This window comes from Filicampus tigris, chromosome 9 (genome assembly GCF_054856515.1).
Source record: "Filicampus tigris isolate MCC_2025a chromosome 9, RoL_Ftig_1.0, whole genome shotgun sequence".
NCBI classification, from domain to species: Eukaryota; Metazoa; Chordata; class Actinopteri; order Syngnathiformes; family Syngnathidae; genus Filicampus; species Filicampus tigris.
The window spans coordinates 4,730,258-4,748,985 of NC_141225.1; the positions used below are offsets into that span (position 1 = coordinate 4,730,258).

The window sequence follows — 18,728 nt, forward strand, 5'->3', positions numbered from 1 at the left end:
ATAATGATTACTTTGCCACTGCGTTAGTGTGGGTTAGTGATAGACTACGGCACATTCATACTTATTTTAGAATTTGGGTTATGCTGCTGCTGTGGGAACAGAACTCCCTCATAAACCTGGGACCCCCTCCATCTGCAGTTTGGTAAATAAACACTGGTATCAGAGTAGATACTGTATTCATATAGTGCCATTACATTACATTACATTACATTACTAGTGAATAAAGATAATTCTGATCCAATAAGTTGGAGGGTACCTGGTTTTCTAGTTTTGTGCTGTTTTGACATGAACAGGGGTGAGCTTCCCCAGGCTCCTGAAGTCGCTACCACTGACTGTCACTCAGATGCTTTCATGTGTCGCGTTTCGGCAGGCTTTTGCTATCTATGTCTTGCGCGTTTCATTATATATATATATTTAAAAAAAAAAAAAAAAAGCTTATCTCGAATCCCCAGTCTGTGCTGCCTCACTGCTTTTTTTCCTTTGCTTTAAATAAGGCCATGAATGTTTAATTACTGAAAGAACTGTTGGAATAAATTCAATAATTGATCAAGGAGATTTTTTGGAGTGCCTATCATCATTTCCAATAGAGTTAAGAATACCAACCGGGGGATTAAAAGAGAAGACGACGTGGTGTCAGCCTGGCCGGTGCAACCGCGGTTCAGGCCTGGTTTGACACTTTGATTAACTGCACAATGCATCCACTCCCACAGTTGATACAACAATAGACAGCCATGGATGGAGCCAGAACCCCAAATGTATGTGCCCTGAAAGCCGGCTCGACACATACCAATTTTTAACCAAAGTTCCTGTAAAGTGTAAATCTACTCTATGTAAACATGACAAACCACATATGAGTGTTGTCAACAACCCAGCCAAGTTTAAACGATAGAATCGGCAAGTATATGAAATGTGGCTTTACAAATCGTAAAGTAAATAAAGCCATTCTCTCTTCTTCTTCTTCTCAGACGCTGTGGGTGTGTCTGTTGAATGCACCAAAGCCACACCCAGCTCAACTGTCAACCAAATACCACTTCGATGACATGTATAATGGATGCTACTTCATCTAGCGTTTTTCTTAGGCCTATACATCCCTACAAGTTTGAGCCAAGAAAATATATACACTTAAAGCCACTGGTGGCTGGAGTATTCTTTTCACAAGGCACTCTAAGGTGGCCACACCAGCGTGAAGCCAATGTCTACACACTGGCTTGACAAATCTGATGTTTCCCACCCCAACATCCCCCACCCTACTCTTCCACCTTTCTTTCTGATATGCATGTATACTCACTGCCGACAATGAGGCGCTTTAAAGTGGCCATGCCAGTCGACTATCCGAAGGGAAGATGCAATTATGGGGTGTAGGCATAGCTAGCTAGCTAACTGTACAGTTACTGTATGTCACTATTGCACCGCGTAACCATTGATGAGAATGAAGGTACTCTTATAGCGGGTAAAAAGTAACCCTCATCAGACTCATGCATCACTGAACTCTATTTTAGCCATGCCCAAAAATATCCGAAAAACTGAAATGGTGAAAAACAATTTCAACGCCATTCAATACCTCCACAATTGAGTACTACTTACCCTGTCTTTACACGTTTTCAGAAATTATCTTTAAACATCTCTAATGTATTTAGAAACAAATCTCGAAATTCTTAACTGATTTTTAAAATGTGCCCCCCCCCCCTCCACCCACCCAAAATAAAAAAAGGGGTGTCTATTGTTTAATATCACAAGCACAGAACCTGTGGCTTGGTCAAAGTCTGTATTGACCACATGGATTTGCAATCGTAAATATTGAACAAGCTTAACACTTCAGATTGTTGGCCATGATGGTTTTCTGAGCAGATCAGGGAGGATGTATTACTCTTAACACACCCCACACATAATCGGGCCTTTACTCAGAAGAGAGGAAAAATGCTTAAAATCAGCCTGATTATCGTTATGTGTGTTTGTAGTCATTAGCACCCATGCAGCAAAGAGGAAACAGTTTCTCTTTATTTTTCAAAGTTGATACACAGAGCACCCTGTTTCTTCTCGCTCCAGTGACTGGTAATGCAGTGTCAAATAGGAGTTATTACATACTGTATCAATGCTTGTCAGTCATTTGTATGGAGTGTGCAAGCAAGTTCACATCAGTTCCAAGTTGTCAAGCATCCAAATATACACATTTAGTGGAATTTAAATCCCTAGTGCTTTGCGTCCCTTTGCAGTCGATACTATTTTGCTGGATTGCAGTTTCGTTGACAGATGTCATGTTTCAATTCTGGCTCAAGTGACTATTGTGAAAATTAACAAATGGGCAGACATTTTTAGACTGAAACACCACTATGGCAGCATGCAGTCAGTTACATTGAAAGATGTATTATCTGATTCTTGTACAGACCTTAACCAAGGCAGGGTTGCCACTCCCAAAACGCAGATCATGCATTGTACAATGAGCCCATCGATTTTCATTGCAACAAAATCGTCTTTTCGTCTCGGACATCGAGTGATCTTCGCACATCGTTGTTCAAATATCCGTCACATCCTAAACCGCTAGTGAAATTTTACTTACAATTTGGTCAGGGGTGGCCTTGATCACAAAAGTATCTGTTTAATAGAGCTGGGCATTGCCTATTTCCCGTCTGCATATTTAATCGACCCATGTGGTCCCACTCGGTCCGAGTCAGCCAAACGACATTGAGAGCGGACTTAACCTGTAACACGTCACACGCAGGTGCCGCACTACCGACACGCAGCCGAGTAAGGAAAAAATAAAAAATAAAACAATGTTGTGTACCTTGCGGTCCCACAGACACAATGACATGTGCAACGTCCATCCATCCATCCATTATTGATACCGCTTATCCTCACAAGGGTCGCGGGGCATGCTGGAGCCTATCCCAGCTGTCTTCGGGCAGTAGGCGGGGGACACCCTGAATTGGTTGCCAGCCAATCGCAGGGCACACAGAGACAAACATCCGCACTCACAATCATACTTAGGGGCAATTTAGAGTGTACAATCAACTTACCATGCATGTTTTTGGAATGTGGGAGGAAACCGGAGTACCCGGAGAAAACCCACGCAGGCACGGGGAGAACATGCAAACACCACATGTGCAACGTATTCTTTTTATTTCACCGATCACCACGCCGTGCGTGTGTGTGTCTCTGCTGTTTTTATTCGATATTTTTCTTTGTTTGGCGACGTGTCGGCTCATGCGGCACCTGCTTGTGATGTGAAGATGATATTCTCGACGCCGATTGGCTGTCGCAGATGAGGGATGGACCGGAACCAGGTGGTTGATTAAATATGCAGGATGGAACGCGGTGCTGTTTGATTCGTTTGTGTAACAAATCATGATGTGGAGGGTGGCAAAGTTCCACTCCAGGCATGCAGGAAGCAATAAATCCCATTGTTAAGTGAGTGTTAAACATAGTGATCTTTTTTTTGTGATCTGCTGCTTTCTTATCGTTTCTCTCATATTTTAAAAATCAGTTGAGACTGTAAAACCATTGCATTCCCAATGCTTAACTTTTAATCAGTAAAGAGTTCTTTTCATATGTTTCAACTCTCTGACTCTGCTATTTCACCCCACCCCAAAACTCATTTAGGAAACATTTATCTATTAATGGACTTCTTTTATTTTCTTTCCTGTTTTTATTTGCATTCTCTGGTGATTTATTCATTGGCTTGATTGAAGCAATGTTTCCTTGTATCTCTTTAATTGTTTGTGTATTTTAAACTGGCTTTTAATTTGGCATCAATAGACAAAAGATGGATGGTGCCACAAGGTCCACAGATAAACATAATTGTTTTGCTTTGAGAATGGATTTTTTGGAGGAGAAACAGTTTTAAATCTCATTCCTGGAGCTGCTTGCTTGTATTCTGTTATTTTGTGTATTTTTTTTTTTTTTAATTGCATCGTTCGACCTTCACCCGGACAGATTATCTCGTGTCTCATCTGAAGCCTCTGCTGATGAGCAAGCTAACATGCTCAAATGTCAAAAGTATTAGTTTTCTCTGGAGAACTCCACTTTAAAGTCAACAAGCAGGTAAATAATATAACTGACATTTAATTACTGGCCAATTCCAATTAGGTAAAGACAGAATATATTTTCCATCACTGTATATGTAGCACCTTTTGTCCAACCCTGTCAGCTACTGTTTCCCATTGATATCCGAGTGCAATAAAACACTAGCACAGGACTTAATTGTCCTCCAAAGGGACATTAAGGCTTACACAGTAATCAGCTGAATCCTGCATGAACCCTGAAACATGAAATTAAACTGCCGGTGAGTAGCTGATCTCTGGTTAGTGTCGCATACAGTCCAAGCGAAGGGCGAACTCATTAGACAGGCACCAGAAGAATCAACCTGCAGTTATCGAATGTAGAAATAAGGCATATTTCACATAGGAAATAAAGGATTTATGCACTCTATGGCTCTTGAAGGAAATTGTACAAATATTTTCAAATCATGGAAGTAGAAATACGGTTGCAGCTCAATAAGGTCGAATATGCTGGATGATGGAAAACTTAATTTATTTCAGTAATTAAATTGAAAAAGTTCAACTAATTAAAATGATTCACAACTCTGAGTTAAATGTTTCATGTTCTTTATCCTGATTTTGATCATTATTCTTATGGTAGCTAATGAACACTTAATTCACCTTCTCAAGAAATTTGAATATTGCATGAGCGACAAACAAAATGATTTTTAGTTTTGGTAGGAATCGGTCTCATTAAAATCATATTCCTGTGTCTTTAATGAATCTGCATAGTGAGTTTCACTATCTAAATTTAACTGAAATAAACCTCGTCATTTGTTGAGATGCATCTGTAATATGTTAGAAGGTAAAATGGGCAGTGGTCACCCGCCAGTCACAGAGCACATACAATGCTTGATTTCTGCCCATTTATCTCAGAAAAAACATGCCGAGTGAACACTGCTGCTATGGAACTTGCAGAAACCACTCCAGACACTACGACCATCCATATATGAAGGATGTATTGTTTAATTGTTTCCCGGAGCCAAAAACTCAGAGGGATAAATGAGAACAATGGGTCAATTTATGCGGACGTCCAAAAGACCAGTTTAATGCCAGCAATGTGAAGCCTTTCACTTTCACATGTGGTAAACATTTTGTTAGGGGCTATATGGTCCTACGGATGACAAACAGCATCCGATAAACGGACCGGATGACCTTGCCAGCCATGGCCTGCATCCAAGAGGTAAGCCATTTCGATCAATTTCTTTCTTTTTGCTTGGCGTTGGGCCCTACTCCTCCTGCCTGGCGACAATGAAGGACAAGGAAAAATGTAAAGCCAGAATGTTTTCTACTACTGTGTCCAACCATCCTCTTTGACTTGAGTGCCTGCGTGTGGATGAGGTGCTCCAGCGAACTCCCCAAAATTCTCCGTAACAGTGCACAATCTGTACAACTGTTTTTCCTTTATTTTTTTGGGGGCTGGGGATGATTTGGTCGACCGAAGCACGTTTAAAATGATAGACGGACCGACCGATGGGCGATTACTATTTGATCCGGCTTGACAAGGCGGATAGAAGGGTACCCAAGCTTCAGACGGATAGTGATAAACGGACTTCCCACCTCTGCTAACATGAATGTTTTTGGAATGTGGAATAAAGCCAAAGTACCTGGAGCATCAAATCCAGATCCTCAGAAATGTGAGGCAGCCATGGTAGCCACTAGCACACCATGCTGCTGCATTTCAACACACACACACAAAAAAGCTTTCAGTAGCTTTCCTACAGTGTTATTTTCTATGAATTACCGTGTTTTCCTGTAACCTCCTCCGGCCATCCGACACTTGATTAAGAAAAAAAAACGCTACTTATACACAATCTTTATGCATTCAAACCTTTATTCCAGCCTGTATATTTTCCTTCGTCGATGTGTCCGTCCAATTCTACGGAGCCGTTGTCGCAGTCGTAACGTCGGGACGTTCCGCTGGCCAATTTAAGCTCTGAGATGTGTCATAGCGGCACTAAAAGACATCTGCCAGCGGGCCCCTGAAGACAAGGCAGGTGCCAGCAGGCTCGCTTTAAGACAAAAGAAATATCTTAACGAGCACCACTGACATCCTCTTCGGCAGCGTGCCGGAAAAGTGCCTCTTATCCCGTAGACTTCTGCGTTATGTTCATATAGTCAGGAGGTCCTAGTTATCTCCTCAACTCTTCTTTTCCAGCCAGCAAACAATTTTCTTTGCACCTCTTTTCCCAACAGTCACGCAACACTTCACAGAGTAGGATGAGTTGTTGGGGTGGAGGAGTTCAAGCCCAGCTTCTGTTTGGGGTTTTAGCACATTTTAGATGATGAGCGTCCAAGCATGAAGCACCACTTAGTAAAAGCATGATGGTTTCACAGCCTCCTGCAGATTCCCTGCTGGGCCTGCTGCCTGCCTTTGAGGCCTTGCTGGCTGCCCTTGAAGCTTCGCTGCATGCCTCAAAATTTCCATTTTTGCAGTCAACCTTTTCCACCCGCCCTTGATCTATTGTTATCTGTCTTTGGACTGTCGGTTTCTTCACTTGAACCTTCACGGACTATCATCCGATCCTTGTTCCCTGCCCTTAAATCATTTCTGCCCGTCAAATATTGCGAAGCTCGCTTCAACCTTGAACCTTTAATTTCTGCGCTTTAAACACCAAATTAGACCTTTGTATCTGTGCAGAACCTCTGTAGCTTCCCTTGAACTTTCACTGTCTGTTCCTGAACCATTGATGACTACCCACAGTGGTATTTGCCACTGTCCCCTTGAGCCATCACTAGCCACCCTCGAAACTTTTGAGATCTTATTGAGGTATCAATTTACACCTTAACACATTGTGCCTTCTGCCCTTGACCCATGGTACCTTTCAGTGAACCCTTAGTGGCTGCCACTAAAACTTCAACTTCTGCCCTTGAAACATCAACTTGTACCGACAAACCTGCGCTGGATGGCCTTGCTACCTTATGTTGAACTCTCACTGCGCGCCTTTGGACCAATCTCCCTCTCAAAAACTTCGACTTCTGCTTTTATAACATCAACTTACCTCAAACATTTTCCTTCTGGTCTTGACCCATCGTCCTGGACTTGAACCATCATTGCCAGTCCTCAAGACGTCTATTTCCATTCTCAAACCCGAGCTGCCTTTCCTCGAACCCCTCCATGCACTTGAACTCTTACTGTCTATACCAGACATGTCCAAAGTCCAGCCCGTAGGCCAAATATGGCCCACAGTCAAATTTGATCCGTCCCGCAGCATCTGTCATAAAATTAATAACGTCTGGCCCGTAGCCCCGTTGACAAGCATATAAAATACACTATAAATGCAATTTCACTTTTACACGCAAGAGGACAGCAGCACTCTGTCCAACTCCATAACCCTGTGCGATGCTTTTCGGACAGTTTCTAAAATGGCGGTAATCAATAAAAAAAAAGCAAAGTTGACAGCGAGGCATGACAATTTAACTTATTCAGTAGCAGACTTTTTCAGACCCATTGTGAAAAATGACATGTAAATATGTCATTGGGATAGAATGAGAAAGGTGGATTTTACAATATTGTTTTCACTGATATACAGTATGCAACAACTGTGTCTGCCTCATTTGCAAGGAGACTGTTACTTCCATTCCTTTAATACTCACATCCTGCCCCTTGAAATACATAACGTAGCTTGTCTGTACAAGGATAGTCCATTACTTTCTAACCTTGAACCTTCTCTAACAGCCCTCCAAAATTAAATGTCCTTCCTCAAACCTTTGTTGCTTTTACTTGAACGCATCATCAACTGCTCCAAATAACATATATACACCCTCAAACCGCTACTGGAACCATTGCTGACTGTCCTGCAACATATTGCTGTCAGTCCTCAAAATCGCAATTTCTGTGTTCATTCAATCCAAGCTAACTTTCATTAAACCCTAATGACCCTGCCCCTTGAACTATTGTGGCCCGCCTTGAATTGTTTTCCTGCCCTCCAAACCTCCATTTCTATTTTCACTCTAGGGCCCATCTTGGCTGCCCTCAACCCAACTTCCCCTGAATCACTGCTGCCTGCTGCTGAATCTAACTTAAAATTCTTTGTCTTCTTAATAGGAGGAATCTGAAACTTTTTAACCAAGCACCACTTCAAAGTGAACATTAAGCTCCGCATTTGAAATTAAATCTGCATTTGGCTCCTGAAGTGCTTCCCATCGTAGTAGCATTAAGTGCTCTTTATCCCATCAGGAGCCTGATCCTGCCATGTTGCACCCGCAGCCTTCCTCCACCTGTGACTGATGAAACTTGTCAACAGTTTTGTATTTATGCAAAATTTTGAACCATCAGAGTTTGGCTGCTCTTCTGCACTTTCATTTGCATTTGTCCATTGCCAGCATCTGACCTTTTTTACTTTCATCAATCAACCGGGAAAGGCAATGTATTTGCATATACGTATAAGGCCCACCAAGGCGCAAACGGAGCAACGCGACCGAATGTGACAGAACTGTCATGCAGTGTCCAGGTTTCTGCAACTAGTTTTGTTGCAATTTGAAAATTCAAAAATTATATGTTGTGCCACATGATCTATCACAACAAAATGACATTTGCAGGTATATAGGGGGATCTGGCCGCTGCCAACAAGCCTCACCAATATTGATTAAATGGTATACATATACTGTGTTTTACAATAATTAAGTATATATCGTCGCTCGTACAAACGTTTTTTCAGGAAATCAAAAAAATGTCACGTTGCTTGATTTCCCAGACACCGTTCACCATTTACGTAAACGTTATATTGATTTCATATAACATTGCACACTCACATCAACACAACACCACACAAAAATATGTTCAATCCCTAATTTAATATGCTGAATAAAAATCACGCTCATTTTCTACACTGTCATTAATTAGAATAGTACAAATACAGAGCCGGCAGCAGCCATGCATTTCTTAGTCTGCTGCCATGCCAAGCCTTCATTGTGCAAAAAGCCTTTTAGTATGTCATAAAAGCAAAAAAGCCTGTCCCACGTAATCTTCACAAACTAATTCTTAAAAGTCTTAGCTATTAGTGATGCAAAAAATTAAACATAATTAAATTGAGCTGATATTATTATGCAACAGAGCCTTACCCCTATGCCTCACGAGGGTCCTTCTGCGATGAAGCTAATGAATCTAATCATACTATTTACACTCGTTATTGTCTAAAAACATCCAGACGTTAAATACAGGTGACAATTACGCCACACAGCTTCAGACTGAGTTTTTGCAACACTTCTCAGATATGAGTTGCGTTCAATAGAGTTCAATCTATTTACACCTCTTTAAATTGGTTAATATTTCATAAAAATAACAGACAAAGTGGGGACAGTCCTTTAGTATCAATTTATGGTGAGAAAAAATATTTCACCATATTTGGACACAGCGGGTTTCCCCTGGACAGTGACGATATAAAATTTAATATATACCTGTGGCTAAAAGAGCCAAGTGTGGAAAGTGAAGTCAATGAATGGGGCTATCATTGCCAGTAGCCTCTGAATTATCAACGGTCCTTTATTCTCACCTATTTCCTCCCTTTGCAGGATAATATGGCAATCCGCTTCCTTCTTGACAATCCCTATGTTTGAGGTTCACTAAACAAAATACAGTACAGTACAGGCGGAGCCTCAAAAAGTTGTTTCACAATAAAAACACCAAGGTTCAAAGGTTTTCCATTGCAGCGCATCAGATGTGCGGCAGAGAGCGGCCAACTGTAATTGGTTCGTGATTGTTCAATTCTGTCACATTTGACCGCGTCACTCAGTCCTCAAATCAACACTCTGAAGGCTTTTCGAGACTTTCCCCAGGTGCAATCATGGGCGATGAGTGATGGGTGGCGGAAAGAAGTAATCCTTAAACTGGGGTCTGTGATCTGTAGCTTGGTAGCGCCCCAAATAATTTACAAAATATCATTGTCTTATTGTTAGAAAAAGTGAAAATTAGAGACAGGCACGGCAAAAATTAACATAATCCAATTACTTATTCATACCTTAGCTTCGAGCCAATTAAGATATCTGATATGATTGTGACGTAATTAAGTTATCTGACATCCCTGCATGAGGAAAGTCTTTTAACAAAAGCTTTTTTGAAGAACAAAAAGCATATTTTTTCAACAATAATCTTTTTTTTATTTTTTTTTTAAGTGAAGGCATCTTTAACATTATAACTTTTTCTGGTGAAATATGAATTAATTAAAATGTGGAAAAAGTACAAGTTTGTACTAAATTTCTTGCAGGTTGAAATATGATTTTTTTTTAGGCAAACACAGATGAGAGAGTTGTTGTTCTTGGTTGTCAGTAAGGTAAACATGGAGTGAATGTGAGGCCAGGGGTGTTCTGCCACCTCTGACTGTGAGTCGCACGGCTGTTGTATCTGCCATGTGTCACACAAATGAGTCACTTTGCTTCTGGAGACTTTGTGTGCAGTCATAAGTCTGCCTGGTTACGTTTGACTGGTGAAATGGAGTTAAACATTGCTATTGGTTATGTTGGACTGGTGAAACAAAAACACATGGCAACATTCTAGGCCGGAGTCTCTTCACAAAAATGCTCAAACAAAAAGTACATTGCATTGAAACTACTAGTAGTACAATTTATCCAAAAAGCTACTTAAAAGGGAAGTGAACACAAACTATGTCTATGCAGGCGCACTAGTTGAAACACAGTATTCTGATAAATGCGTTTGTGGAATAAGAGTTAATCCACCCGTTTTTAGCCATCTCAGGGGGCGGCCATTTTGTCACTTGTGTCGACTGAAACTGACATCACAGTTGCTCAGAGCTCAGGTACCAAACAATCACAGCTCACCTGTTTTCCGAAGCTGAGCCATGTGTCATGTGTCATCTTCCAAACCGCTTCATTTTCAGTCAACAGAAATGACAAAATGGCTGCCCCCTGAGATGGATAAAAGTGGGTGCATTTTGCTGCTTATCTCATACTCCACAAAAGCAATCTTAATCAGAATGCCGTGTTTTAACTAGTGGGCCTGCATAGAACATATTCTGGGGAAAAAAATCCCTCTTTTAGTAAATGTAACAGAGTAAAGGTAGCATGCAATTTGCACCTCTGGTGGTGGTGGGGTGAGGGTGGTGTTGGGGGTGGGGGGTTGGCGGGTAAAGATGCCGAGGCGAGAACAAAGATAAGGAGCCAGACAGACAGACCTGTAATGTATGATTTTTAACTAAATCTATTTCCTCTCAAGGGGCTTTTGACAAATGTCAAGAGTCTCCCTGTGTGGATGCTATGAATCAAGAATACTCATGTTGAACTTTCATTTTTCTTATTCTTATTTTCCTCAAGTTTGAACAAATGTATTATGTGCTCAGTAACAGAACAGAGCAGTCCAAAGTTGGGATGTAGAACCTTGAACTGCCCTAGGGAGCATTTGAACAGGCCTGCCATGCAAAAAAAAAGCCTCAAACATTTGACCCAAATATAAAATATTATACATCATAGTTTTTTTCATAGATGTAATACTTAGTAGGGGTGGCACGGTGATCGACTGGTTAGCACGTCCGCCTCACAGTGCAGAGGTCGTGGGTTCGAATCCGGCTGCTGCCTTCCTGTGCGGAGTTTGCATGTTCTCCCCGTGCCTGCGTGCGTTTTCTCCAGGCACTCTGGTTTCCTCCCACAGTTTGAAACTACCATTATCCAGTAGTTCTATATAGCACCAAATGCAAACCAAATGGTTCTCGGATATGAATCCTAATAAATGATCTAAATAAATCCATGATGCCAGTGACGTATCATCTTACGAAAGAACCAGTAATGAACACCAGTTGTGTACAATGGTGCTGTATAGAACCGAGAGTGCAATATAGAACTTTTGACACACATTTATTAATTTAGAGAGTAAAGCTAATTTAAAATTTGGATAGCAAAAAAAAAGAATCGAAGAATCAAAAACTGGGGCATTTGTAAGTCACGATACCACTGTACTTGCCTGTTAGCCTTAGTGCTTTGGCACCATCTTGTGGTATCTTACAGTGTTGTGGAAAGAGCACAACAAATGCGATTAGGTGAGTTTTCAGCAAACAGCAGGGGATAGGTCCCACAGAAAGAAAAAAAAATGAATAGGTGAACTCCTGAATGGTGAAATGTGACTATGCAAGGGATTCCTGTACTGTACGTGTGCGTTTTTTGTTTCTTTTATGCATATTCACAGGGTGGACGAGCTATGTTTCTATTAAAAACGTGTAGGTGGGAAGCTCAAAATACAACACGTACTCCTCTGCACAAGCTGCAGCTCTCTCGCTTCCTCTCTCTCGTGTTGCTCTACATTCTCTCTCTCTCTCTGTCTAACGCGTACCCATCCGAGGGCGCGCATTCGAGCGCTGGTTGCGCACGGCCACACTGACCACATCTGCCCCAGCCTTTTGGACTCGCGCGCACATTAAAAAAAAATGTGCCAATGCGACTCGTCCGCCTCCAAAGCGAAGACTCCGGGCTCCCTGGCCGAAGTGGGCAAGCTTTTCGTCAAGCACACCACCCTGCACGGCCTGAGGCACGTCTTCGGTGGGGGCTCGTACCCACGCCGGGTGGCCTGGCTGCTGGCGTTCCTGGCGGCCGTGGCTCTGCTGCTCGTCTGGTCGTCCAACCGCGTGCGCTACCTGCTCTCGTCGCCCGTGTACACCAAGGCGCACATGGTGTACGCTAAGCGGCTCGTTTTCCCAGCCGTCACCATCTGCAACCAGAACCTGCTCCTGCCCAGGCGCATGAAAAAGACGGACATCTTCAGCGCCGGAAGGTGGCTGGGGCTCCTTGGGAGGAATTGGCAGGTGTCCCCCGCGGCCAGGGAAGCTTTGGCGGCCCCGTCGCAGCGCACTGAGCCGCCCTGGTCGCCCCTGTCCCGCATCCTGGACTTCAATCACTTTCTCCCTCCCCCGCGGGAGTCGCAGCCGTCCATGAGGCAGCTGTTGGACCGGCTGGGGCACCAGCTGGAGGAGATGCTCTTGTACTGTCGCTACCAGGGAGAGATGTGCGGCCCGCGCAATTTTAGCACCGTGAGTGTGACCAGTCTTTTCACCTTTTTTTCTTTTTTCTTTTTTTCAAAATCCAGCAGCAACAGGTTGTTGGAGTTGGGTGAGTGGATTGGTATTGCAGTCTCTGACGCCTTACCGACTTTTCTGGATTATGTCGCATCCCAGTGTGATTTGTTCTTTATAGTCTTGATTCTAAACCAGCGTTTCCCGACATTTACTGAGTCAAGCACATGGATAGGCCTAGGTCATTTCAGAATTGGAAGACAGTTTATTATAAGGCACCAACGTTTTTTAAAAATTGAACATTTATTTTATTTTTCTTACTGTTACTGAAAGTTACTGCTTTCAAGAAAAACAGGTCGTATAATTTGATTAATCCAGCTCAACGGTTCACTTTAAAATAGCATTTTATGTGCTGATTCATGTGCTGTGATACTCAGGCACCTAACACGCACATACCCCCCCCCCCTCCATATATATGTGTATATATATATATATATATATATATATATATATATATATATATATATATATATATATATATATATATACATATATATATATATATATATATATATATATATATATATATATATATATATATATATACATATATATATATATATATATATATACACACACACACACACAGTAATGGTGAAGAGTATCTTACACAGGTGTTGACTGTGGTGCTAACTGGTCAAGAACAAACACTCCCATAGTGGTATATGTGCAAGAATCGTCAAATTAAATGCTCAAACCGTGCATAATGTTAATGTGGCGTCAACCTTTTTTCAACCTAGTGTGGTGTATTTGTAAAGTAAAAAAAAAATGTAAATAATTTTTTTAACGGCTACAATTTTCATTTAAACCAGACAAACCATTTTTGTCGTAGGCCGCATCACAACTTCTGATTTCACTCGGAGGGCTGTTACGACTGTTAACCCGTGTAAATGTATGATCGTCTTATACACAACTAATTAATGGATCACTAGTTTTGAAATCAGAAGCCAGTAAATAGTTTGTTCAACTATTTTTAATGTAGTTTAAAGGAAGGATTGGTAAGAAATGCTTGAAATATCGAATATGTTGTGTTCACAGTGAAGACAATTTCAAAAAACATGTCAAGTCAGCACACCTGATTTGTCCTCGTGGGCCACATAAAATGACGTCGTGGGCCGGATCTGGCCCCCGGGCCTTGAGTTTGACACCTGTAAACTGTAAATACATTTAAATTGAATAAATACAATACAGTATAGTTATTTTATTTTCCTATATTCAAGCACCGTGTTAATATTCAAAATGGATACTGTTACAGAAGCCTAAAATAATGTTCAATACACTGGAAAATCTGCCTCGCTTTTGATAAGCACTTACACCTACTATGCTGCTGTAATTTAATTTTGGTCAAGACGGTGGTAGTTACAACAACTAAGTATTTTTTGAGGATTTACTTGGTATAAAAAGTTTGAAAACAACTGCTCTAGTAAATGATATTTCTACAATACATATTGCTGGCATCGAGCCAATTCTCATAAGTCACACTTTGGTGAATTTCGAGATTTTTTCAAACATCTATACTATTGGTAGGTCCACACATGCGGGTGTTATTTTTACACATCTAAATGACCAATCTAAAGTATTGAAAATGGCTTGCTGTCTTTCACGATGCAATGCTAATGGTGGAACAAACTTGTCATTTTGGGGGTCTCCTGAAAAGTGACTGTTTTGGAGGAACAAGGTTTTGGCCCGACACCAGCGATATGTAGTGTGCTACGGCTACCGCTTTACTATTACAGTACTATTACCATTACTGAGGCTGCACAGCTGTTGTCACTTCGCAAAGGTACTTCCACATAAATACATTTTAGGAGCTTGATGGGAAAAATCAAGCCAGCCGTATGGCGCCTCCTCTGGCGTCCATCGCTGCTGGATTGATGTGTTTACAATCACACACTCACAAGAGACCCGTACTGCCCTAATGAAGATTTTTGATTCATGTTGAGCTGCTTCTCCAACGCACTCACTGTTGGCCTTTATTGGTTAGCAGTGATTGCCAACCAAGGTACATGGGAGCTCAGCAGTTGTACTGTGGGAAATGATCCAATTTCACTTAATTGGTCTGAAAAGGATTATTTATTCACTACAAATCTTTGTTCATCTATCTATGAAAGTGACTTATACTGACAGGCAGGTACATTAAAAAGCTCTTTCACTATATTGCAGAAGGTACTACTAACTTGTGTATCCACCTGTTGTCATTTATACAACAGAAGAATAGCTTTGTGTTAAATGAAACAGGCACACATTTCACACTGAGGCAGTACATTTGTGGGGAAATTGTGACAAGCTCATTATATACTATAACATTTCTGTGACATTTTTGTTTAGTGTGGAGTGAGTAGAGGTGACAAATGTAGGCCTACTCATACTCTCTACTTAGGTAGTAATGAACAAAAATAAAATCAAATATTTGTACTGATTAAACTCCTGTGGTTAAGTATATAAATATATACTAAATAATAAATAAATATATAATATAATATATAGTAATAATAGATTCTAAAATACCTAAGTACAAAAGTAAAACCTTAAAAATGAATTGTTACTGTCAATTATACATCATAACATTTATAACTTGTCACAATGGAAAAATAAAGCTTATTTTCAGATAAGATACAAGTAGTATACAGTGGTCCCCTGTTATTCGCAGGGATAGGAGCCAAGCTCACCCATGAATAGTATAAATCTGCATTTTATTGATGCATATCATAAATGCATTGGGGGAAAACCATGTCTTCCACAAAAATGGGAGTTGACTCACATTAAATTAAAAAAAAATCTTTTTTTTAAAAGTATTTTAAAAATGTTTCCTTAAATGAAAAAAAAATCCAAAATAAAATTGTTGAATCGACAGGTGCCAAACCACGAAAATGCGTTGCTTCATTGTGTATAGCACCACAACCACTGCCTGTGTTACCCACTACCAAACCCGGATAGAAATTAGTGGGATGCATCACGAAGGGCATCCGGTGTAAAAACTATGGCAAATATATCATCACTGTGGCAACACCTGACAAGACGTGCCCCTAACAGGGAAACTCTCACTGTCAACTTTCCACCAAGAGAGCGTGCTAATATACTTTGGAAAAAGTACAGTGAGTGGTTTAGAGCCAGTACAATTGACTTATGCAATGGTGCCGGCAATGTCTCAGGGCAAAACAGTTTGCGTCAACCATTTTTAGTGATCAACTTGGTCGACATGTCCGATCTTTTATCCCAGCCCTAACCGCCACCAGCTGATATTTTACGTCCACTGCAAGGAAACCAATTTGAATTGATGGAGGCCGACCCTTGTGAAGTCTGCTGCTGCCATCTAGTGGTGGGGGTTCAAAACACACTTGTGTCTCAAATACTTGTATCTCAAGACAAACAAAATCAGCCACGTGACAGCTCGTCTCTTAAAAACTCATAAGTTTACGCACTCGTATATCACCTGACAAATGTACTCAAGTACACTAACCAAGTATTTGTACTTGGTTACTTCCCACCACATGGCCGTGAGATCTTTTTCTCATGTAAAATATGTGCCTTGTGAAAGTTGCATAATACAACCATATTTACCTAGCAAGCTCGTGTTTGAGTGACAGCTCCGAAATACTTTGATGGTTGTCTCTCGGTCCTAAAATGCCTGAGGTGCATGCCTTCAAATATTCAAATGTGCCAGGGACGCTTTGCTGTTGCATTCCGAAGGGTGACGAAGCAGCAGCGGCTCGTTCTACAGATAAACAGAGCAGGGGCCCATGTTTTTGGGGTGGACTCGTGGGGGCTGCATTGATAATCGATGAAGCCTGCATGGCCTCCGGGCGTGCAAGACAAGCTGTCTGCATGAAATAGAGTCAGTCGCACTTGAGAAGCGAGCCACCCGAGGACATTGGGTGAGGGAGAGACATGGAGGCCTCCCGTTTTTTTTACATCATGTAGTTTTCAGGATGTATTGACTGGAGTGCAGGGACGCCACGCTTGTTGTTGGGGGGCTCTCCCAGAGCTGTAAATGTGATTTGTTGGGAATTATTTCCAAGAACATGCCTCAGCCCACTGCACGGTGCACTCCACTGACTGGAGTAGTCCCTGTTTTTATAAGATCTAACTGAATTCTATTTATTCTCTAGTTGCTTTCCGGCTACTCCCTCACTTTGATGGATGATTTCCCTTCTGTGTTCAGTCATGCTATATTAAGATGAAGAGGCCCCGTGGAATATGGGGTATATAAGGTTTTTTTGGGGGTTTTTTGCAGAAAAAGTACACTATCATATCTTGCAAGTGCTGAGCAACCAATCTGGTCACACAAGAATAATATGTAATTTGTTCAGGTCGTGCAAGCTAATGTCATAAGACAAGAATGACGTAAGAATGACTTTTTTCTGTATTGCATATTTCTATGCCTTTCCTGTGATGCTGCCACAGGGATGCAAAGTTGAAGTTCTTTATTATTAAGGGTTACCGTGGTGAGATGTGCTATACTGAGAATACAGAGACAGTAATGCATTTCTGCCTCCCATTGGCAGTAATAGACAGATTTACCTAGGGTGGCGAAGGGAGGGCAGAGATTATATTTGATAGATTATACAAAATTTGGAATTTAGTGTTGATAAATTCATTGCTAATGGTAGGGGTGGCAACTGGTGGGACAAGGCATTTGGTAAAGTTGGCACCCTGTAAAACCACTAATGCTGCCTCCCCAAAATACACCCCAAAAATGTGTCATATGTGTTTTTTATAAGGAGAATAGCATTCTATAATAGTGTAGTATATGAAACATACAGTAATAACATAATTGAATTCAGTGAAAAGAATGGACCTCAGTGCATCATGATTAATCATTACGACTCTTTCTTGTGTCAGTTTAATACAGTCATGCAGACAAACAAAGAAACTTTTCACAACTGAAGTGACTCAGTAAGCTGCAATACCGTTTTTTTTAGGGGGGGGAGAGCATAAACGTTTTGTCTGTGAGTCTTGTTATAGTTTGCCTACATATGTACCTCAGATTTTTGTTCAAAGCAAACAAGTCAAAGTAAAAATCAGCCGAACCATGACTCACATCTGGAAAAACGATATCAATGGAACTCAGCGTCGTACGACATGAGCAATAGAATTAACTAAATATCCACTACATGGGCAAAGTATTTGAACCATAACAATAGCTAACGTCCCACAAAACACCTCTTAGTGGCAATATTGCCCTAAAAGCACCTTTCTGTTCTCTCTCCAATCAGCCATCTTCAAAGAGCGATTCGTTTTACTTTTTAGTTGTATACAATGTCAATACAGTGTAGTGGGTCATTGGTCTGACTCCCGTGCCGGCAGCATGCATTGAGTTCTTAACTTCTCACCCAGTGACTGTGTGAGTGCTTGTCTGGCTCCATGTGTGCCCTGTGATTGACTGACTGGACCATAGTGTAGTCAGCTGAGTTACGTAGCAGCTTCCCCCAATCCTGAACTGGATAATTGCACTTGAAATTAATGGAAGGATGGTTGTGTACATGCCAACTTCCTCCTGTACTTATGTAGTTAATTAATCATGGGCCTGCAAACTTGTGTTTTGACCCAAAATAACATGAGCTTCTGTGGGGAAATAAACAATTTAAATGAGGACTTTACTCTTGACACATTGTCAATTCCGGGTACAGAGTCATCAAGGAGCGTCGAAGGGCTGTCTTCTTCAGATGAATTCAAATTC

General features: G+C 41.3%; 1 protein-coding gene across 4 annotated transcripts in view; it reads left to right on the forward strand.

The window, feature by feature from the left end:
- Nucleotides 1–18,728, forward strand: part of asic1b (acid-sensing (proton-gated) ion channel 1b) — a 237,320-nt gene that overhangs the window by 175,680 nt on the left and 42,912 nt on the right. Inside the window, exon 1 of one of the 4 annotated variants that reach the window (XM_086040467.1) lies at nt 12,215–13,006. The exons of 2 other annotated variants lie outside the window; for them this stretch is intronic. In XM_086040467.1, coding sequence (XP_085896593.1) covers nt 12,407–13,006 — 600 coding nt within the window. In that variant the 5' untranslated portion in view covers nt 12,215–12,406. Of the gene's footprint in view, nt 1–12,214; nt 13,007–18,728 lie in introns of those variants that run through there. One more of the 4 variants, XM_086040468.1, reaches the window with a different exon arrangement.